The following is a 22492-nucleotide window of genomic DNA, read 5'->3' as shown; positions in this document are numbered from 1 at the left end:
GAGGCCCAGGCTTCCCACTCTGGGGAGTCACCACCACAGCCTGACAGAGGTCCCTGGGGTGCCAGTGTTAACTGAAGATTTTTTGGGGGGAGAGGTTACTTATTTATTAATAATCATATGTTGCCCTTCTGTAGGACTTCTCATGTACCGGCACTGTTCTAAGTGCTTCATGTGTAGTAACTCATTTAATCCTCATGACAATCTTAGGAGGTAGGGACTATTATTTTCCCAATCTACAGATGAGGGAGCTGAGGCCCGGAGAGGTGAGGTGATTTACCTAGGGCGCAGTGCTTGTTAGTGACAGGTGCCAGCCGTTTGGCTCCAGAGTCTTTCATTCAAACTCCTCTGCCATACTGCCTTCCAAACCGAGGCATTAAAGAAGAAATACAGAGGATGGCAGGCGAAGTCAATCTAATATTTACAGTACAGCCCCGGACACTGCACCTCAAGGTCTCTGCCCTGTTAGGAGGACAGCAGGGAAAACAGTGGAGAAGCCTTGATCCAGGCCAACCCTGTCTTCATGAAGGAGGAAGCCAAGGCCCAGGGAGGAGAAGTGACTTGCCTGAGGTCACGCATCCCGTGGAGCAGGCTGGGGCTAGCACTCAGTGCCCTACCACGCTGGGCTGCCCATGCCGGCGCCTGCATCCCATGGGTGGGGCCGGCCGTGTGGCAGTGAAGATGCTGGGCTCTGGCCTCAGCCTGCCTGCATCCAGCCCTGCCTCCCTCATCCACTGTCAGTGTGACTCTGGGCCTCTCTTCCCTCCTCTGTAAAGTGGGAATAGTAATATCACCACCTTTTAACCTCTCACAGCAATGTATTCTCTCCCCACCCCACAGCCGCCAGGATGGCAAGCTCCATGAGGGCAAGAATTTTCATCATTTTGCTCCCTGTTGTGGCCTCAGTGCCTAGAACATGGCCTGGCCCACAGCAGGCACTCAGTAAATATTTGCTGCTGAATGAGGGAATTTTTCACTTCACAGGGTTCTCGTAGGAATTTCATAACCTGCAGGCAAATGGCTTGCTTAGCACAGTGCCTGGCACGTAGTAAGTCATGTGTAAACAGCAGCTGTGAATTAACATGAATAATGAAGCCTGTCTCCGTTACCTGCCATCTTCTCGCAGCTGCCCAGGGAGGTGTAACAGGGACACTGTCGTCCCTCCTGGGGACACAGGGGATACATGGGAGGGGCTGAAGATGCACCCGCCCAGCACCAGGCTGTGCCAGGTGCTTCACACACACCTCATTGATGATCCCTCCAACAGCCCAGGCATGAATGTGCTTGCCCACATCACAGCCAGGGTGGTAAGCTGGGATTCCGGCCCCGTGCTCACCCCCTGCGCCTGCTTGTGGATCTGGGACTTGAGGAGACCCATAAGGCCCTGTGCAGGGGAAACTGCCCACTGGGCATCAAGCCGCATGCCCTAGAACTGGGCAGTTATGGAGACCGGAGAGGGAGGACAGAGACGAGCTTTGGGTCTCTAGGCAAGCTCTCTCTGGGACCCTCTCCCTATCTGTGGGTTGGACGAAGGGCTGCCAATGCTGGCCCTCTGGGATCCTGTGAGAAGCAAGACCAAGCCGGGGACCCTATAGCCTGACAAATCACCAACCCCCAACCTGCCCCACATGTCCAATGCAATGCAACCAGCAGGACAGCTGCCTCTGTTGTATTCGCTGCTGGATCCTGGATATCTAGAATGGTGCCTGGCACATTGAGGGCACTCAAACATGTTTGCAGAAGGAGGGAAGAATGGAAAGAGGGGTGCAAGGGGGACAGAAGGAGATAGTTCAGTTGCCTTCCCGAGTCTCAGCAGTTGGGGGATCTCTAAGCCTCCACTCGCCCTCAGGCAGAGATGGTGTGAGCAGAGGGACAGCTGGCAGGCAGAGTCGGTGGGCCGGGGGCCGGCGTAGAGGGGAAGCCCGCTGGTCTTCAGGCGTGCTGCCGTCCAGAGCTGTTGAGAGAGCAGATGTGTGCCAGGATGCTGTCCCCGCAGCCCACCAGTCTGGACCTCTGCCTGCACTGACCCTCTCCGTGTGGTTCTCTGCAGACCCAGATGTGGTGTCCCTGGAGGCAGCAGACAGACCCAACTTCTTCCTTCACGTCACAGCCAACGGGTCTCTGGAGCTGGCTAAGTGGCAGGGCCGTGACGCCTTCCAACAGCATGCCTCCTTCTTGCTGCACCGGGGCACATGGCAGGCAGGCCTGGTGGCCCTGGAGTCCCTGGCCAAGCCCAGCTCCTTCCTCTGTGCATCGGGCCCGGTGCTGGCCCTGCGGCTGTACGAACACACAGAGGTGTTCCGCCGGGGCACGCTCTTCCGCCTTCTGGGTAGGTGACCCCCTGCCATTGCCCTGGGCCCCTTGGCCCTCTCAGTCCACTGCTCTTCCCACCCTGTCCCCACCTCACCCTTCCAATTGCCCCTAAGAGGCAGAATCCTCCTTCTCTTGGCACAGGGGGCCACATGGGTGCCACCCTGAGATGAGAGGTGGCCCGGCCTCCATGTTAACGGCCTAGGGAGCCACGGACAGTGTGCTTGGGGTCCAGCCAATTTCCTGGGTCCTGCCTGCTGCCACAGGCCAATTACACGGTCTAAAAATATAGCAGCCTTTGTGGAAGTGAGGGGAGGTGTGATTCTGGCTGCAGCGTGCGTAGCCGCTGGCTCAGTTTTCTTGCTGTTGGGGTCACATGCCTGCCCCATGAGTTCAAGGACTGTCACAAGGGGGATAGGTCTGGGGACCAGCAGCCTCATCCCTGAATGGAAGGCCCAAGCCCCTGGACAGGGGTGGGGTGACTCCCTGAACTTCCACCGAGGCCAAGGGGGTCCAGGGCCTGCCCTGCCAGCTGTGTCTGTCCCCAAAATATTGTTCTCTGCCTAAACCCTGGAGTTTCTTTACTGTTTTCTCTGTCTTGCATGGGACTTGGGGGTACTTGTGTCTGTGGATGGATCCATTTGCATGTACACATATGGAAATGTGTTTTCAGCCAGCCTCCTCATTTCATCACCCACCCCACCCAAGCCAGGGCTGGGTGAGCTCATTCTTCCCTTCAGCGGTTAGCGAGTCCGCCCTTGAACTTGACGTGGGACAGGTTTATCACTGGCCATGATGACAAGACTTGCTCATGATGGGAATATTTGTGTCCCTTTCTGGAAGACACTGGGGCATGAGCCCAGACTTTGAAGCTGGATAGCCTTGGGTTCAAATCCTGACCCCGGTCCTAGACACTTGGAGGAGAACCCCTATCTCCTTGACTTGGTTTCTTCACCTGTGGAATGGGGATATTTGTCTGAGAAGTGTGCTTTGAGGACTGGCTGTGTCCCGTGGGCTTTGCCCAGGGCCTGGCACATAGTAGGTGCTCCCCAAATGTAAGTTACACTCTCCAGGCTTTTGGAAAAGCAGGTTTCTTCACAGCTGGCAGCAGTGTTCAGGTTAGGGCATCTGGAGGAGCTGCTGGTGGGGGCTGCTCCCTGGAGCCTGCTTCGGAGCCTACCCACACCTCCCTGCTCAGGCTGTGTGTTCAGAAACTGGTCACTTGGGCCGAGGTAGCCTGGGGTCTACTTGTCTGCCTCCAAGCCCCCCATAGGCTGCAGACTTTCCCCTCATTTGTCAAGGTGCTAGTCACAGGGCCTCTTTTGAGAACATCTCCTCTGAAAACCTGTCATTTTCCCAGCATCATCTGTGCCTGGGTTTCCTCTTCTCTAAAGTGGGGGTAATAATAGCACCTACTTCATAGGACGATGGTAAGGTTGAATGAGTAAATCCTTGTGAGATATTTCGGGTAGCACCCAGTGCTGTTTAAGAGTTAGCCCAGCTGCAGGGGCAGTGAGGGCGGTGCTCAAACGACCTGCACCCTCAGACCCTAAGAGGCTCTTCAGGGGGCCCTCTGGGAACAGAGAGGGCTGAGCCTGGGGAAAAGCACCTCCCTTGCAAGCTGTCTGGGGCCAGGTGCCCAGGAAGGCCTTGGGCTAGAGGGGAAGGGATCCCCCAGTGCCTTCCCTCACCCCGCAAAGGAGGGCCTCTTGCCTCCATGGAGGTCTACAATAGCCCTGCTAGAGGCAGGGCAAGGAGGAGGTTACTGTGTCCTGGGATGCGGGGAAAGCCTGGGCACCAGGGTCCCAGAGGGGCAGGGTGGGTGGCAGGGCATCCCAAGGGAGAGATCAGGGGTCCAGGCCTCTTCTTTGGCCACCTTTCGAAGCCTCACTCCAACTGCCAGGGCCAGAGCTTCCCTGTCCTCAGTCCTTCCCTGTCCTCAGTCCTGCATTCAGTTCCCAGAGCCCCGTCCCCAGGATACCCAGGCACTCACACCAACCACGGTGAACATAGTTTCTCCTTAGCGTGGTTTTTTCCCCATTCACTTTCCCTGCATGGGTCCATTTATCCCCTCCACAGAATGGGGGGACAGGGCTAAGCTCTGGGACTTCCTCTGTGTCTTCACCTGACCCAGAGTTGCTGCTCCATCTCATTTTCTAGATGCCAAGCCCTCGGGGGCTGCCTACCCCGTCTGCGAGTGGCGCTATGATGCCTGTGCCAGCTCCTGCTTCCAAACCTGCCGGGACCCATGGGCAGCCAGCTGCCGGGACGTACCCAGGTGAGATGTCAGGGGCCGTGGGCATGGAGTCAAGGTGCGTGCACCAGTGTGTGTGTGCACTCACATACACTTGTGTATGAGTGTTTCACATGTTGAGTGTATGGGGATGTGTGTACCAGGGTAACTGTGTCTTTCCATATATGCACATATGTGAGCATATGTGAGTATCTATTTGTGCATGATGTGCGTGCAGCAGAGCCTTGTGTGTGTTTGTGTGTGTACTGCTACAACTGTGCATTCATTGTACACAGTTGCATGTATGCAGGTGTTGTGTGCAGCTGTGTGCATGTGTGAGGGCGTATTCACTGATGTTTGTGGGAGTCTCTGTGGGTGTGTTTGCACGTATGTGTAAAAATTTAGGCGTCCTGCAGGGATGGAGGGGGTACATGAGACCACGTGAGAATGTGCCCAGGCAGAGACACGTGTGAACATGTACATGAGTGTGTGCAGAAGTGTACCTTGCTTGTGTGTGTGTTTCCCTCTCGGTCTGAGGGGTAGAAGTGTGCAGGAGTGTGCTGCATACATACTGGGTGTGTGTGCTCCTGTACATGTGTGACAGCATCTCTAAGGAGGGTCATGTGTATGTACATGTAATAAGCACATGTGTGCACACACACGTGTCGTAAGAAAGGATAAGGCCTGTGCTCAGTCGAGGGAAAAAGAGGTGGCTCTCCCTGTATTCCAGGCCACTAACCTGCTCCCTGCTCTGTCCTCAGGGTAGAAGGCTGTGTCCCTGTGTGTCCTGCCCCCAAGGTCCTGGATGAAGTCACACAGAGATGTGTCTACTTGGAGGACTGTAAGTGGCCCGGACTTCTCGTCCTTCCCTCAGATTTCCTCTAAGTCCCTAGGGTCTCATTGAGCAGTCATGCCTCAAAGCTCCCAGGTCCCAGAGAAGCAAGATCAGCACAGGGACTTTTGGAAAGAGATACAGGCACAGGGGAGGCACAGGCCTCATCCGGTCTATTCGCCCCGCTTCACAGAGAGGAGAAATGAGGCCCAGAGTGGGGTCACATGGTGAGAAGGTGGTGCAGCCAGACTTAGACCTGAGGTCTCTTGGCTCTGGGGTCAGGGTCTGAGGTCGGGCAGAGTTCAGACCTGCTGACTTCTTCTGGCCGTCAGAAGCTGCCCTCACCCCATCACCGAGGGTGCCAGTCCTCAAGCCCCACACCACAGCCCTGCCCAGTGATGACCCCCTGGGGCAGCAGTCACCCTGCCTTCTGAGCCTCTTCTCTTGTCTCCGCAGGTGTGGAGCCAGCAGTTTGGGTTCCCACAGAGGCCCTTGGCAATGAGACCCTCCCTCCCAGTCAGGGGCTGCCCACTCCCAGTGATGAGGTGCCACAGCTGTCACAGGAGAGCCCCGGGAGCCCCACCCACCGGCCAGCCCTGGCCCCAGCTGCCCCACTCCCCACAGCCCTGAACCCACCAATGGCAGCCACTGAAGAGCCAGTGGTGTCTCCAGGCCCCACCCAGTCCACCCTGCAGCAGCCACTGGGGCTCACTGCCTCTCAACTCCCTGCCCGCCCCACAGAGGCCCCAGCCAGCAAGGGAGTGACTGCCAGCCTCCTGGCCGTCCCCCACACACCAGAGTCCTCATCCCTCCCTGTTGCACTGCAGACACCCACACCTGGCATGGTGTCGGGTGTGGTGGAGACAACAAGGGTGACTGTGATCTTTGCAGGAAGCCCCAACATCACAGTCTCCTCCCGGTCACCCCCTGCCCCTCGCTTCCCGCTCATGACCAAGGCTGTGACAGTCCGAGGCCATGGCTCCTTGCCTGTCAGGATGACACCCCTACAGCCCTCCTTGCCAGCAAGTCCCTCCTCCAGACCTGTGGCTTCCCCTGGAGCCATCTCCAGGTCCCCCACCTCCTCGGGATCCCACAAGGCTGTGCTGACACCTGCAGTAACTAAGGTCATAAACAGGACAGGGGTCCCCCAGCCCACACGGGCCCAGAGTGCTTCAAGTCCCAGCACCCCTCTAACTGTGGCTAGAACAGCAGCAGAACAGGTTCCTGTCAGTCCCCTCACAACCAGGAGCGCGGAGATGGTGCTGTCCACAGAGAAGGGCGAAGCCGGGCACAGCCAGCCCATGGGCTCGCCTGCCTCCCCACAGCCACATCCACTCCCCACTGCACCACCCCGCACAGCCCAGCATACCACCACGGCCACCAGGTCTCCAGCTCTGCCCCCAGAGACCCCAACTGCTGCCAGCCTGTCGACAGCTGCTCATGGGCTGGGAGCCACACCCTTCGTGTCCCTAGAGTCAATTGGTCCATCCCAGTTCCTCTCTGGCCTGCCTCCCGACACCAGCCTGCCCCTGGCCAAGGTGGGCACATCTGCCCCAGTGGCCACCCCTGGCCCCAAAGCCTCTGTCATCACCACTCCACTCCAGTCACAGGCCATGACTCTGCCTGCTCAGACACTTAGCCCAGCACCGCCTTTCACTCTCGCAGCAATGACCCAGGTGCACCCACCTGCCCACATAGCACCCTCGGCAGTGGGCACAGCTCCAGGCCTGCTGCTGGGAGCCACGTTGCCAACCTCTGGAGTCCTGCCTGTGACTGAAGACATGGCCTCCACGGTATCTGTTGTCTCACGGAAGAGCACCACAGGGAAGGTGGCCATCCTATCCCAGCAAGTGTCTCTGCCCACCTCCATCTATGGCTCTGCCCAGGGTGGGCCCACAGAGCTCATGCCTGCCACGAGCCACCCTCTCACCCCCTTGGTGACTGAGCCCGAGGGAGCCCAGGCAGGCACAGCTCTGCCAGTGCCCACATCCTATCCCCTGAGCCGCGTCTCAGCGAGGACGGCCCCCCAAGACAGCGCGCTGGTTCTGTTGCCTCAGCTGGCTGAGGCCCATGGAACCTCGGCAGGGGCTCACCTCGCAGCAGAGCCTGTGGACGAGGCCATCACAGAACCATCTGGGCGCTCAGCCCCAGCCCTGAGCATCGTAGAGGGTTTGGCGGAGGCTTTGGCAACCACCACTGAGGCCAATACATCCACCACCTGTGTCGTGAGTGATTTGTCAGGGTTCTGTCCCCCGGCATGTGACCCCTCCCTTCATCCCTTCCCTCTTCCCTGCTAGATGGAGTTTTAGTTGCTATCCTCATTCCTGCCCCAAGCTCCTGGTCCCTGAAAATTTCTCCAGTCTCCTGTTGGCCCCAATGCCATAGCAGGGTTCCGCCTGGCCCATCTAGGCCCTGGGGGGCTGATTGGATGGCCTAGTGTGTTACCCAGGTGACAATGTGTGTGTGCCGGCGTGTGCCTTTTGTGAGTCTGCTGTGTGCGTTTGTGTTCACACGTGTGAGACAGTATGAGCGCTCGTGTATCTGCATGTGTTCTTCTGTGTGTGATGAATGGTGTTTGAGACATCCTCATGTGCATCTTTGTGCCTTTGTGAGAATCTGTGTGTGTGTGTGTGTGCGCGTGTGTGCGCACAGGCTTGCGCAGGTATGCTAGGGTTTCTGTGAGTGTGAACTAGTGTATATACATGCCTGTGTACCCAGACCTCTCAGCGCAGGCCAGGCAGATCTGTAGAGGTCTCCGGGAATCATTCCCTGACCTCTGAGCTCACACTAAGCACAGCGCCAGGCCCCAGATGGTTTGTCGGTGGGTGGGGGGTGAGGGCATCTTTCCCTAGAAGGTCCCTTGCTCCGCTAGGACGTATATGTGGGAAGGATCGGCTGCCCTCATGGCTTGCAGGGTGGGCTGTAGCTCCTCGATGGGCACTCACACTTCCTCCACTCTGTGCCCAGCCAATCGCCGAGCAGGACTGCGTCCGCCACATCTGCCTGGAGGGCCAGCTGATCCGTGTGAATCAGTCCCAGCACTGTCCCCAGGGCGCTGCACCCCCTCGCTGTGGGATCCTGGGCCTCGCCGTGCGGGTGGGTGGGGACCGCTGCTGCCCACTCTGGGAGTGTGCCTGTGAGTCAATGGGATCAGCGGAGCCTCCTGCATCCTCCCTGTATCCTTACCCCAGCATGACCGCCACCCCTGATCTATGTGCCCCAGACTCCCCTCCTGTGGGACCCCGACCTGGCAGATTTCCTATGCTTGCGACCTCTGATCTGTGTGATGCCTGATCTGAGGCACCCTCCAGACTCCAGGCCTCTGCATCCATCCAGGAAGAGGGCCAGGAACCTGCCCCATCTTCCTAGGTGGCCTTGGTCTTGGAGGCATCCACCGATTCTTCTTGTGCCCTGTCCCTCCCCCAGGCCGGTGCTCAATCTTCCCTGACCTAAGCTTCGTGACCTTCGATGGGAGCCACGTAGCTCTGTTCAAGGAGGCCATCTACATCCTCAGCCAGAGCCCAGATGAAATGGTCACCGTCCATGTACTGGACTGCAAAAGTGCCAACCTGGTGCCTGTCCCATACCTCCCTCCCTGCTGGGGACTAGGAACTGGACTAGGATAAGAGGGGAGATGGAGCAGTGAGCCAGGGTGCCAGAGGCAAAGACAGATGTGGAAGCCCCCCTGAGCTCCCTCTCTGTCTCCAGGAATGGGCAGGGCCTCCCAGGTGGCAGCTCCCTGGGAGGCCGGGGGAATAATTGAGTGGAGTGTGCTGCCTCCTGGCTCCAGCCTGTTCCATTCCCAGTTTGTGCCAGCTTCCTGCCATGTAGGAGGGATGGTATGGAAGTGCAGAGGAACTGGGATGTCACTCCAATGGTGTGGACGTAGGTCATGGGTGCTGGCTGCAGAGAACTCCTACTAGGATGTCCCCATAAGCCAGGTGGAAAGAAGTAGCTTCTTTTCTCTTCCTCTTCTCTTCTCTTCTCCTCTTCTCTTCTCTCTTGTCTCTCCTTCCTTCCTTCCTTCCTTCCTTCCTTCCTTCCTTCCTTCCTTCCTTCTTTCCTTCCTTCCGTCCTTGCTTCCTCCCTTCCTTCCTTTCCTTCCCTCCTTCCTTCTTTTTCTCTTTCTTTCCTTCCTTCTTTCCTTCCTTCCTTCTTTCCCTCCTTCCTTCCTTCCTTCCCTCCTCCTTCCTTCCTTCCTTCCTTCCTTCCTTCCTTCCTTCCTTCCTTCTTTCTTTCTTTCTTTCTTTCTTTCTTTCTTTCTTTCTTTCTTTCTTTCTTTCTTTCTTTCTTTCTTTCTCTTTCTCTCTTTCTTCTCTCTTCTTTCCCTCCCTTTCTGTCCACCCTTCCTCCCTCCCTCCCTCCCTCCCTCCTTCCCTCCCTTCCTTCCTTCCTTTTTTCTGTTTTGGTCTGGACTTACATGAGGTCAAATGGAACCAGAACTGTTCCATGGGATCCTGGGCACCATCTGCCCAGCCTGATGGGAGCCCCTGGCATAGTGCAGGGGGGAGTCGGGGGAGACTGTACTCACATTTGCTGTGCCCGCTCGCTTGGAGGGGGGCAGAGGACAGGGCTCCAGGTTGATGAGAGCTGCATTCTCTCTGCAGGGACACCTGAACTGGCCCCCATTCTGTCTGGTGATGTTGAACATGACTCACTTGGCCCATCAGGTCACTATTGATCACTTCAACCGAAAGGTGAGTGCATCAAACAGCCAGCCTCCAGGGCAGGGCCACAGTCAGTTGAGGGGCAGGGCATCCAGGGGTGGAGGGGCTGTGAGGCTGAGTCATGATTCAGGGCAGGGATGGGGAGGGGACCTTTTTTTAAAAAATGATGCAAAATTAGGTATATTTGGAAGTGATTATAATTAGAATGCTTGTGGCCACTCCAATGTCAGGGGAGGAAGTATACCAGGAGGGATGGGATATTGTGACAGAGAAAAAGTCAGAAAGGCAATAGACAGTGGGTTTAAATATTTGTGGCTAAAATATCTCACTTTTGCAATTTTTACAAAAACCTATGGCCACATGAGCACATTACTACCAGGGCCCCTACCAAGAAGTGAGGAGCCCTGAATTTAAGCTTCATTGGCCTCACTAAGTCCACCTTTGTCAAGGAGGCCGGGGTATCCAACAAGAGCCCACCCCCATATGGGCATCCTCTTCAGAGGGCCCACCTTTGCTCTTCCCAACAGGTGGGCAAGGGGAACTGATCTATCTCCTCCTCAGGTCCCAGAGTTGTAACTCTTTCCCCAATTCCTGAGCCTCAATCTGCAGCCTTCCTTTTGGAATCTGCCCTTGAACACAGGGTGCGGCACATTTGTGGCACTCTTAAGAACGGGGTTTCAGACAGTAGGTTTCCCATGGGATGAAGACTTGGAACAGAAAACTCCCTGAGTTTCATTTCTTAGTTTATAAAATTTTTCCATTAAAAAATTAACATATACTCTACATGCAGTAAAATTTACCCTATTTAGTATACAATTCTACAAGTTGTAACAAGCACTTACAGTCACATAACTACCACCTCCAACCATGATATAGAACAGTTTTATCATTGCCCAAACACTACCTCCTGCCTGTTTGTTGTCAACCCCTCCCCCACCTGCTGACAACCATTGTCTGCTGCCCCTATAGTTATGCCTTTTCCAGAATGTCGTATAAATTGACCAGAGTATATGGTGACATTCATCCACATTGTTGCACAGATCAGTAGATTAATCCTTTTTATTGATGAATAGTATTCCACTTTGTAGATGTACCATAGTTTATCCATTAACCAGTTGAAAGATATTTGAGTTGTTTCCAGTTTGGGACAATAACAAAAAAAGTGGCTGTAAACATTTACATACAGGTTTTGTGTAGATAAAGCCCCCAGGAGTAGATTTCTGGGTTGAACAGGAAGGACGTATTTAGCTTTTCAATACTTGCCAAACTGTATTCCAGAGCGGGTACTTAGCATTCCCATCAGCAATGGATGAGAGCTCCAGGAGCTTCGCGTCCTTGCCAGCACTTGGTGGTTTGTGTTTGTTTATTTGTTTAGTCATTCTAATAAGTGTCAAATAGAACCTCATTTTGGCTTTAATTTGCATTTTTCTGCTTACTGAAGATGTTGAGCATCTTTCCATGGGTTTATTTTCCATGGCATATGCTCTTTGGTGAAGTATCTGTTCAAGTCTTTTGCAAATTTTAAAGATCATGTTGTTGTATTGAGTTTTGAGAACTTTTCCTGTGTATTTTGGATATGATCCCTTTATCAGATATAAATCTAATTTTCCAGTGCTTTTCTATTCACCTATTAATGTCTTTCAAAAGACCGAAGGTTTTTTATTTTGATGGTGTCCAGTTTATCAGTTTTGCTTTTATGAATCATGATACTGGTGTTGTACCTAATGAACCTGGCCCAAAGTCACACAGAATCTCTCTTATGTTTTCTTCTAGAAGTTTTATAGTTTTAGGTATTACTTTTATGTGTATGTTGCATTTAAGGTTAATTTTTGTAAATGGTGCAAAGTATGAGTTAAGATACATTTTTCAAATGTGAATACTCAATTTTTCCAGCACCATTTTTTGAAGAGACTGTTCTGTCTCCATTGAACTGTCTTTGAACCTTTATTTAAAAACCAGTTGGCCAGGGACAGTGGCTCACGCCTGTAATCTCAGCACTTTGGGAGGCTGAGGTGGGCAGATCATGAGGTCGGGAGTTCGAGACCAGCCTGGTCAACATTGAGAAACCGCTTCTCTACTAAAAATACAAAATAAACTGGGCGTGGTGGCACACGCCTATAATCCCAGCTACTCAGGAGGCTGAGGCAGGAAAATCACTTAAACCCGGGAGGCAGAGGTTGCAGTGAGCTGAGATTGCACCATTGTACTCCAGCCTGGGTAACAAGAGTGAAACTCTACCTCAAAAAAAAAAAAAAAAAAAAAAAAAAAAAAAAAAAAAAAAAAAAATTTATGTTTGGAATTATTTATATACTTTTTATTTTGTCCTATTAATATATCCTTTCACTGATGCTACACCGTCTTGATTACCCTTACTTATTATTAAACCTTAAAATTAGGTGGTATTGTTTTGTCTTTTTTTTTAGAGACAGGGTCCTGCCCTATCATCTAGACTAGAGTACAGTGGTGCAATGATAGCTCACTGCAGCCTCGACCTCCTGGGCTCAGTAATCCCCGTACCTCAGTCTCCCAAGTACAGGACAACAAGTGTATGCTACCATGGCTAGCTAATTTTTAAATTTTGTATAGAGATGGGGTCTCACTATGTTGCCCAGGCTGGTCTCAAATTCCTGACCTCAAGGGATCCTCTTGCTTCAGCCTCCCGAAGCGCTGGGATTACAGGTGTGAGCCACCGTGCCTGGCCTAGCTATTCTAATTCCTTTAACTTTTCGTAGAAATTTAGAATCAGCTTTTTTATTTCTACCAAATGTCTTCCTGGGATTTTGAGTTTCATTCAATATATAGATTATTTGGGAGAAGAATAATTCTTAACATTGGTGAGTCTTCCAGTCCATGAACATGGTTCATCTCTATTTTTTTATGGCTTCTTTGATGTTTTTATTTGTGTTTTGCAGTTTTCAGTGTGAGGATCCTACACATACTTTGATAGACTTATTCCTAAATAGTTTATATTTTTTGGTGCTATTGTAAGTAATTCTGTTGTTTTTGTTTTTCTTTCCAACTGCTGATTACTAATGCAAATGCAGCTTATTTTTTGCACATTGAGCTTGTATCTTGCAATGTTACTAAGCTCAGTTATTAGTTCTTATATTCTTTGGGTTTTTCTACATAGGCAATTATGTCCTCTCCAAATATAGACAGTTTTTTTTTTCCTTTCCAATGAGTATGCTTTTAATTTATTTTCTCTCGCCTGTTGCACTGGCTAGGACCTCTAGTGTGATGCTGAATAAGAAAGGTTGAGAGCAGTCATCCTTGTCTGATCTTAGGGAGAAGGCATTCGATCTTTCACTGTAAGGCATGATGTTAGTTGTAGGCTTTTCACAGATGTCCTTCATCAGGTTAAGAACATTTTCTTTTATTCCTAGTTTTCTGAGAGTTTTTTATTACCAGGAGTAGATGTTGAATTTTGTCAAATGCTTTTTTCCATACCTATTTGGATAATCACGTTGTTTTTCTTTTTCAGATTATTAATTTGATGAATTACATTGATTTTTGAATGTTAACCCAGTCTTGCCTTCCTGAAATTAACTTCATTTGTTATATTATCCTTTTTATACATTTTTATATCCTTATGATGGGTATTAGTCTAAATTTTCTTTTCTTGTAATATGATAGTTTACTATTGGTAGCAGAGTAATACTGGCCTCATATAATGAGTTGGAAAGTATTCTCCCCTTTTTAAGTTTCTGGAAAAATATATGTAGACTTGGTAATATTTATTCCTTAAACATTTGGTAGAATTCAACAGTGAAGCCATCTGAGCCTGGATTTTTCTCTGGGGAGATTTTAAAACACACGTTCAATTTCTTTAGTAGATGTAGAGCTATATTGGTTATATATTTCTTCTTTGGTAAGTTTGGGTAGTTTGCATCTTTCACAGAATTTGTCCATTGTTTGCATCTTTCACAGAATTTGTCCATTTCATCCAAGTTGTCAAATTTATAAACATTAAGTTGTCCATCATATATTCTTGCTATACTTTTAATTTCTGTAGGATCTGAATCTATGTGCCGTATCTAATTCCCGACATTAGTTATTTATGTCTTCTCTCTTTTCCCTGACAAGCCTGGCTAGAGGCTTATCAAATTTATTGTCCTTCTCAAAGAATGGCTTTATTGGTTTTCTCTATTATTTTTATGTTTTCTATTTCATTGATTTCTGCTATCTTTATTATATCCTTTCTTCTGCTTGCTTTAGGCTTAATTTACTCTTCTTTTCTAGTTTGTTAAGGTAGAGGCTTATGTCATTAATTTGAGACATTTCTTCTTCTTCTTCTTCTTTTTTTTTTTTTTTTGAGACTGAGTCTCACTCTGTTGCCCAGGCTGGAGTGTGGTGGTATAGTCTCAGCTAACTTCAAGCTCTGCCTCCCAGGTTCACGCCATTTTCCTGCTTCAGCCTCCCAAGTAGCTGGGACTACAGGCACCACCTAGCTTTTTGTATTTTTAGTAGAGATAGGGTTTCACCATGTTAGCCAGGATGGTCTCAATCTCCTCACCTCGTGATCCACCTGCCTCGGCCTCCCAAAATGTTGGGATTACAGTTGTGAGCCACCGTGCTCAGCCTCTTTTTCTAATGTAAGCATTTAGTGCTACAATTTTCCCTGTAGGTATTGATTTAGCTGCATCCTACAAGTTTTGGTATGCTGTGTTTTCTTTTTCAATCAGTTCAAAATACTTTTAAATATCCCTTTTGATTTTTATTTGACCCATGAATTATTTTAAGTGTTTTATTTAATCTTCAAATATTTTATAATTTTTCAGATGCCTTTCTGTTATAGATTTCTAATTTAATTTCATTGTGTTCATAAGACATAATTTATCTAGCTTAAATTCTTTTACATTTAGTAAGATTTATTTTATGCCCAAGAATATACTCCAAGTAAATGTGTATTTTATTATTGGGTGGAGTGTTCTATGAATGTTAATTAGGTCAAGTTGGCTGATAGTGTTGTTCAAGTATTCTAAATTCTTACTAATTTTCTACCTGTTTATTCCCAGTTATTGAGAGACTGTTGAAATATCTGACTATAATTGTTTATTTGTCTATTTCTCCTTGGAGTTTTATCAGTTTTTATGCACATATATTGAAATTCTGTTGTTTAGGTACATAGCATTCAGGATTGTTATGTCCTTTTGATGAATTAACTCTTTTCTTCTTAGGAAATGGTCATTTTATCTTGGTAAAAAGTCTTTGTTCTGAATTACACTTTGTCTGACTTGACTGTAATAGCTTCTCCAGCTTTCTTTTGATTGGTGTTAGCACGTATACCTAATATGTATATCTAAGATGTATCTTTTTTTTTTTAATTTATTTATTATTATTAAACTTCAAGTTGTAGGGTACATGTGCACAACGTGCAGGTTTGCTACATATGTATACTTGTGCCATGTTGGTGTGCTGCACCCATCAACTCGTCATTTACATCAGGTATAACTCCCAATGCAATGCAGGGTCTTTTTTGGTTCCATATGAACTTTAAAGCAGTTTTTTCCAATTCTGTGAAGAAGCTCATTGGTAGCTTGATGGGGATGGCATTGAATCTATAAATTACCTTGGGCAGTATGGCCATTTTCACGATATTGATTCTTCCTATCCATGAGCATGGTATGTTCTTCCATTTGTTTGTGTCCTCTTTTATTTCACTGAGCAGTGGTTTGTAGTTCTCCTTGAAGAGGTCCTTTACATCCCTTGTAAGTTGGATTCCTAGGTATTTTATTCTCTTTGAAGCATTTGTGAATGGAAGTTCATTCCTGATTTGGCTCTCTGTTTGACTGTCACTGGTGTATAAGAATGCTTGTGATTTTTGCACATTAATTTTGTATCCTGAGACTTTGCTGAAGTTGCTGATCAGCTTAAGGAGATTTTGGGCTGAGACCATGGGGTTTTCTAAATATACAATCATGTCGTCTGCAAACAGGGACAATTTGACTTCTTCTTTTCCTAACTGAATCCCCTTGATTTCTTTCTCTTGCCTGATTGCCCTAGCCAGAACTTCCAACACTATGTTGAATAGGAGTGGTGAGAGAGGGCATCCCTGTCTTGTGCCAGTTTTCAAAGGGAATTTTTCCAGTTTTTGCCCATTCAGTATGATATTGGCTGTGGGTTTGTCATAAATAGCTCTTATTATTTTGAGGTACGTTCCATCAATACCGAATTTATTGAGCGTTTTTAGCATGAAGGGCTGTTGAATTTTGTCAAAAGCCTTTTCTGCATCTATTGAGATAATGATGTGGTTCTTGTCTTTGGTTCTGTTTATATGCTGGATTATGTTTATTGATTTGCGAATGTTGAACCAGCCTTGCATCCCAGGGATGAAGCCCACTTGATCATGGTGGATAAGCTTTTTGATGTGCTGCTGAATCCGGTTTGCCAGTATTTTATTGAGGATTTTTGCATCGATGTTCATCAGGGATATTGGTCTAAAATTCTCTTTTTTTGTTGTGTCTCTGCCAGGCTTTGGTATCAGGATGATGTTGGCCTCATAAAATGAGTTAGGGAGGATTCCCTCTTTTTCTATTGATTGGAATAGTTTCAGAAGGAATGGTACCAGCTCCTCCTTGTACCTCTGGTAGAATTCAGCTGTGAATCCATCTGGTCCTGGACTTTTTTTGGTTGGTAGGCTATTAATTATTGCCTCAATTTCAGAGCCTACTATTGGTCTATTCAGGGATTCAACTTCTTCCTGGTTTAGTCTTGGAAGAGTGTAAGTGTCCAGGAAATTATCCATTTCTTCTAGATTTTCCAGTTTATTTGCGTAGAGGTGTTTATAGTATTCTCTGATGGTAGTTTGTATTTCTGTGGGGTCGGTGGTGATATCCCCTTTATCATTTTTAATTGCGTCGATTTGATTCTTCTCTCTTTTCTTCTTTATTAGTCTTGCTAGTGGTCTGTCAATTTTGTTGATCTTTTCAAAAAACCAACTCCTGGATTCATTGATTTTTTGGAGGGTTTTTTGTGTCTCTATCTCCTTCAGTTCTGCTCTGATCTTAGTTATTGCTTGCCTTCTGCTAGCTTTCGAATGTGTTTGCTCTTGCTTCTCTAGTTCTTTTAATTGCGATGTTAGAGTGTCAATTTTAGATCTTTCCTGCTTTCTCTTGTGGGCATTTAGTGCTATAAATTTCCCTCTACACACTGCTTTAAATGTGTCCCAGAGATTCTGGTATGTTGTATCTTTGTTCTCATTGGTTTCAAAGAACATCTTTATTTCTGCCTTCATTTCGTTATGTACCCAGTAGTCATTCAGGAGCAGGTTGTTCAGTTTCCATGTAGTTGAGCAGTTTTGATTGAGTTTCTTAGTCCTGAGTTCTAATTTGATTGCACTGTGGTCTGAGAGACAGTTTGTTATAATTTCTGTTCTTGTACATTTGCTGAGGAGTGCTTTACTTCCAATTACGTGGTCAATTTTGGAGTAAGTACGATGCGGTGCTGAGAAGAATGTATATTCTGTTGATTTGGGGTGGAGAGTTCTATAGATGTCTATTAGGTCTGCTTGCTGCAGAGATGAGTTCAATTCCTGGATATCCTTATTAACTTTCTGTCTCGTTGTTCTGTCTAATGTTGACAGTGGAGTGTTGAAGTCTCCCATTATTATTGTATGGGAGTCTAAGTCTCTTTGTAAGTCTCTAAGGACTTGCTTTATGAATCTGGGTGCTCCTGTATTGGGTGCATATATATTTAGGATAGTTAGCTCTTCCTGTTGAATTGATCCCTTTACCATTATGTAATGTCCTTCTTTGTCTCTTTTGATCTTTGATGGTTTAAAGTCTGTTTTATCAGAGACTAGTATTGCAACCCCCGCTTTTTTGTGTTCTCCATTTGCTTGGTAAATCTTCCTCCATCCCTTTATTTTGAGCCTATGTATGTCTCTGCGTGTGAGATGGGTCTCCTGAATACAGCAGACTGATGGGTCTTGACTCTTTATCCAGTTTGCCAGTCTGTGTCTTTTAATTGGAGCATTTAGTCCATTTACATTTAAGGTTAAGATTGTTATGTGTGAACTTGATCCTGCCATGATGATATTAACTGGTTATTTTGCTCGTTAGTTGATGCAGTTTCTTCCTAGCCTTGATGGTCTTTACATTTTGGCATGTTTTTGCAATGGCTGGTACCGGTTGTTCCTTTCCATGTTTAGTGCTTCCTTCAGGGTCTCTTGTAAGGCAGGCCTAGTGGTGACAAAATCTCTAAGCATTTGCTTATCTGTAAAGGATTTTATTTCTCCTTCACTTATGAAACTTAGTTTGGCTGGATATAAAATTCTGGGTTTAAAATTCTTTTCTTTAAGAATGTTGAATATTGGCCCCCACTCTCTTCTGGCTTGAAGAGTTTCTGCCGAGAGATCTGCTGTTAGTCTGATGGGCTTCCCTTTGTGGGTAACCCGACCTTTCTCTCTGGCTGCCCTTAAGATTTTTTCCTTCATTTCAACTTTGGTGAATCTGGCAATTATGTGTCTTGGAGTTGCTCTTCTCGAGGAGTATCTTTGTGGCGTTCTCTGTATTTCCTGGATTTGAATGTTGGCCTGCCCTACTAGGTTGGGGAAGTTCTCCTGGATGATATCCTGAAGAGTGTTTTCCAACTTGGTTCCATTTTCCCCGTCACTTTCAGGCACCCCAATCAGACGTAGATTTGGTCTTTTTACATAATCCCATACTTCTTGCAGGCTTTGTTCATTTCTTTTTCTTCTTTTTTCTTTTGGTTTCTCTTCTCGCTTCATTTCATTCATTTGATCCTCCATCGCTGACATTCTTTCTTCCAGTTGATCGAGACGGTTACTGAAGCTTGTGCATTTGTCACGTATTTCTCGTGCCATGGTTTTCGTCTCTTTCATTTCGTTTGTGAGCTTCTCTGCATTAATTACTCTAGCCATCAATTCTTCCACTTTTTTTTCAAGATTTTTAGTTTCTTTGCGCTGGGTACGTAATTCCTCCTTTAGCTCTGAGAAATTTGATGGACTGAAGCCTTCTTCTCTCATCTCGTCGAAGTCATTCTCCGTCCAGCTTTGATCCGTTGCTGGCGATGAGCTGCGCTCCTTTGCCGGGGGAGATGCGCTCTTATTTTTTGAATTTCCAGCTTTTCTGCCCTGCTTTTTCCCCATCTTTGTGGTTTTATCTGCCTCTGGTCTTTGATGATGGTGATGTACTGATGGGGTTTTGGTGTAGGTGTCCTTCCTGTTTGATAGCTTTCCTTCTAACAGTCAGGATCCTCAGCTGTAGGTTGTAGCTGTAGGAGATTGCTTGAGGTCCACTCCAGACCCTGTTTGCCTGGGTATCAGCAGCAGAGGCTGCAGAAGATAGAATATTTCTGAACAGCGAGTGTACCTGTCTGATTCTTGCTTTGGAATCTTCCTCTCAGGGGTGTACTCCACCCTGTGAGGTGTGGGGTGTCAGACTGCCCCTAGTGGGGGATGTCTCCCAGTTAGGCTACTCAGGGGTCAGGGACCCACTTGAGCAGGGAGTCTGTCCCTTCTCAGATCTCAGCCTCCGTGTTGGGAGATCCACTGCTCTCTTCAAAGCTGTCAGACAGAGTCGTTTGCATCTGCAGAGCTGCTGCGTTTGTTATTATTTACTGTGCCCTGTCCCCAGAGGTGGAGTCTACAGAGACAGGCAGGTTTCCTTGAGCTGCTGTGAGCTCCACCCAGTTCGAGCTTCCCAGCAGCTTTGTTTACCTACTTAAGCCTCAGCAATGGCGGGCGCCCCTCCCCCAGCCTCGCTGCTGCCTTGCCGGTAGATCACAGACTGCTGTGCTAGCAATGAGGGAGGCTCCGTGGGTGTGGGACACTCCCGGCCAGGTGTGGGATATGATCTCCTGGTGTGCCTGTCTGCTTAAAGCGCAGTATTGGGGTGGGAGTTACCCGATTTTCCAGGTGTTGTGTGTCTCAGTTCCCCTGGCTAGGAAAAGGGATTCCCTTCCCCCTTGCGCTTTCCAGGTGAGGCAATGCCTCGCCCTGCTTCAGCTCTCGCTGGTCGGGCTGCAGCAGCTGACCAGCACCGATCGTCTGGCACTCCCCAGTGAGATGAACCCAGTACCTCAGTTGAAAATGCAGAAATCGCCGGTCTTCTGTGTCGCTCGCGCTGGGAGTTGGAGACTGGAGCTGTTCCTATTCGGCCATCTTGCTCCGCCCCCTCAGATGTATCTTTTTTCATCCTTTTACTTTGACCTATTTGTGGCTTTTTATTTAAAGTGGAATTTTTGGCCCGCATGTAGGCTCATGCCTATAATCTCACTTTGGGAGGTTGAAGCGGGTGGATTGCTTGAGCCCAGGAGTTCGAGACCAGCCTGGGCAATATGGCAAAACACAATCTCTACTAAAAATATATACATTAAAAAATTATCCAAGCATGGTGGCACATGCCTGTAGTTCCAGCTATGCAGGAGGTTGAGGTGGGAGAATCACCTGAGCCCAGGAAGTTGAGGCTGCAGTGAGCCATGATTGCACCACTGCACTCCAGCCTGGGTGACAGGAGTGAAGTCCTGTCTCAACAAACAAACAAACAAACAAACAAAAGTGGGATTTTTGCAGGGGGTAAATAGTTGAGCCTTCAGTTTTTAAAGATCCAATCTGACAATCTCTGCCTTTTAATTGGGGATGTTTATACCATTTATGTTTAATTTGGTCCTCAACATGGTGATGTTTATATATTGTTGCTATTTGTTTTCTGTTTGTGACATCTGTTCTTTGTTCCCTCCTTCTTCGTTTTTTTGCCTTCTTTGGATTGTTTTTAATGACTCCATTTCATCTCCAATGTTGGATTATTGTCTATACTTTTTTTTCTCCTTTAATGGTTGCTTTAGATATTATAGTATGTAATTTTACTTTGTCACAGATTAGCTACAAATAATATTATATTGCATCACATACACCATAAGAACTTTATAACAGTATACTGCTAATTCCTTTCATCAAGCCTTTGTGTTATTGTCATGAAATTTACTTCTATATTTATTATAAACGACACAGTAAATTGTTATTGTTTTTCCTTAAGCATTTAATTTATCTTCTAAAGAGATTTTTAAAACAAGGAAAGTTTATATTTACCCACGTATTTACTATTTTGTGCTTTTTATTCCTTTGTGTAAATCTAGATTTGCATCTGGTATCATTTTTCTTCTGCTTGAAAGACTTCCTTTGACACTCATGTAGTACAGATCTACTGGTGATAAATTCTTTCAGCTTTTGTATGTCGGAAGAAGTCTTGGTCTTTCCTTCATTTTTAAGAAATACTTTCACTGGGTATAGAACTATAGGCTGATAATTTTTTCTTTCAGTACTTTACAAGGCTTTGCTCCTGTCTTTTTTTTTTATTGAGGAGAAATTGACATAACATAAAATTAAGCATTTTACAGTGAACAATTCAATGGCATTTAGTACATTCACAATATTGTGCAACCATCGCCTCTGAATAGCTCCAAAATATTTTCATCACCCCAAAAGGCAACCCCATACCCATTAAGCAGTTTCTTCCTATTCACCTCTCCTCACAATCCATGAACTGCCAATCTGCCTTTTGTCTCTGGATCTACGTATTCTGAATATTTCATATAAGTGGAGTCAGACAATATCTGTCCTTTTGTGTCTAGCTTCTTTCACTGAACTCCATGTTTTGGGGGTTCATCCACATTGAAGCATGTATCAATGCTTCATTCATTTTTATGGCTGGAATAATATTCCATTGTATGTATATACCACAGTTTGTTTATCCATTCATTTATTATGGACATTTAAGCTGTTTCCATATTTTTGGTTATTTTGAATAGTGCTGTTATGAAGTTCCACTATCTTTTATCTTGCTTATTTCTGATAAGATATCTGCTGTCATTCTTTGTTCCTTCATACGTAATGTAGTTTTTTTCTACCCCTTTTTGCTGCTTTTATGATTTTCCTTCTATCACTGTTTCTAAGCAATTTGGTTATGATAGGCCTGGTAATTCAGTTCTCTTTTGGGGACTTCAATGACATGTGTATTAGGATACTTGAAGTTGACCCACAGATCACTTATGCTCTCTGTTCATCATTTTCTTGGGTCTTTTATTAGTCTGTGCTTCATTTCAGATAGTATTTATTGCTCTATCTTTAAGTTCGTTAATCTTTTCATTTATAGTGTCTAAGCATATTAATTCCATTCAGTGGTTTTCATCTCAGACATGATATTTTTCATCTGCACAAGTTTGATTTGGGTCTTTCCATATCATGAACATCTCACTTTCTTCTGTTTTCCTCTAGTTTCTTCAGCATGTATAGTTAAAACAATTTTAAAAATAACTGTTTATATTTCCTTGTCTACCATGTGTGTCATTGATTTTTTCTTTCATTATAGGTTGTATTTTCCTGCTTCTTTGCATGCCTGACAATTTTTTTAAATTGAATTCCAGACATTGTGAGTTTTGCCTTTTTGGATGCTGGATATTCTTTCATTTTATTTTTGAAAATATTCTTGAGCT

The 22492-nt window shown here is 47.0% G+C and overlaps 1 protein-coding gene across 1 annotated transcript in view; it reads left to right on the top strand.

Annotated features, from left to right (window-relative positions):
* The window catches only part of OTOG (otogelin), a 109603-nt gene that overhangs the window by 60779 nt on the left and 26332 nt on the right, over positions 1–22492 (top strand). The window contains exons 32-38 of the mRNA XM_037999621.2: positions 2048–2326; positions 4468–4585; positions 5302–5381; positions 5829–7597; positions 8340–8508; positions 8799–8944; positions 9980–10069. Of these exons, the coding sequence (XP_037855549.2) occupies positions 2048–2326; positions 4468–4585; positions 5302–5381; positions 5829–7597; positions 8340–8508; positions 8799–8944; positions 9980–10069 (2651 nt within the window). The remainder of the gene's footprint in view (positions 1–2047; positions 2327–4467; positions 4586–5301; positions 5382–5828; positions 7598–8339; positions 8509–8798; positions 8945–9979; positions 10070–22492) is intronic.

This window comes from Chlorocebus sabaeus, chromosome 1 (assembly GCF_047675955.1).
Source record: "Chlorocebus sabaeus isolate Y175 chromosome 1, mChlSab1.0.hap1, whole genome shotgun sequence".
In the NCBI taxonomy this organism is placed as follows: domain Eukaryota; kingdom Metazoa; phylum Chordata; class Mammalia; order Primates; family Cercopithecidae; genus Chlorocebus; species Chlorocebus sabaeus.
This window is presented reverse-complemented; position numbering and strand designations above follow the sequence as displayed.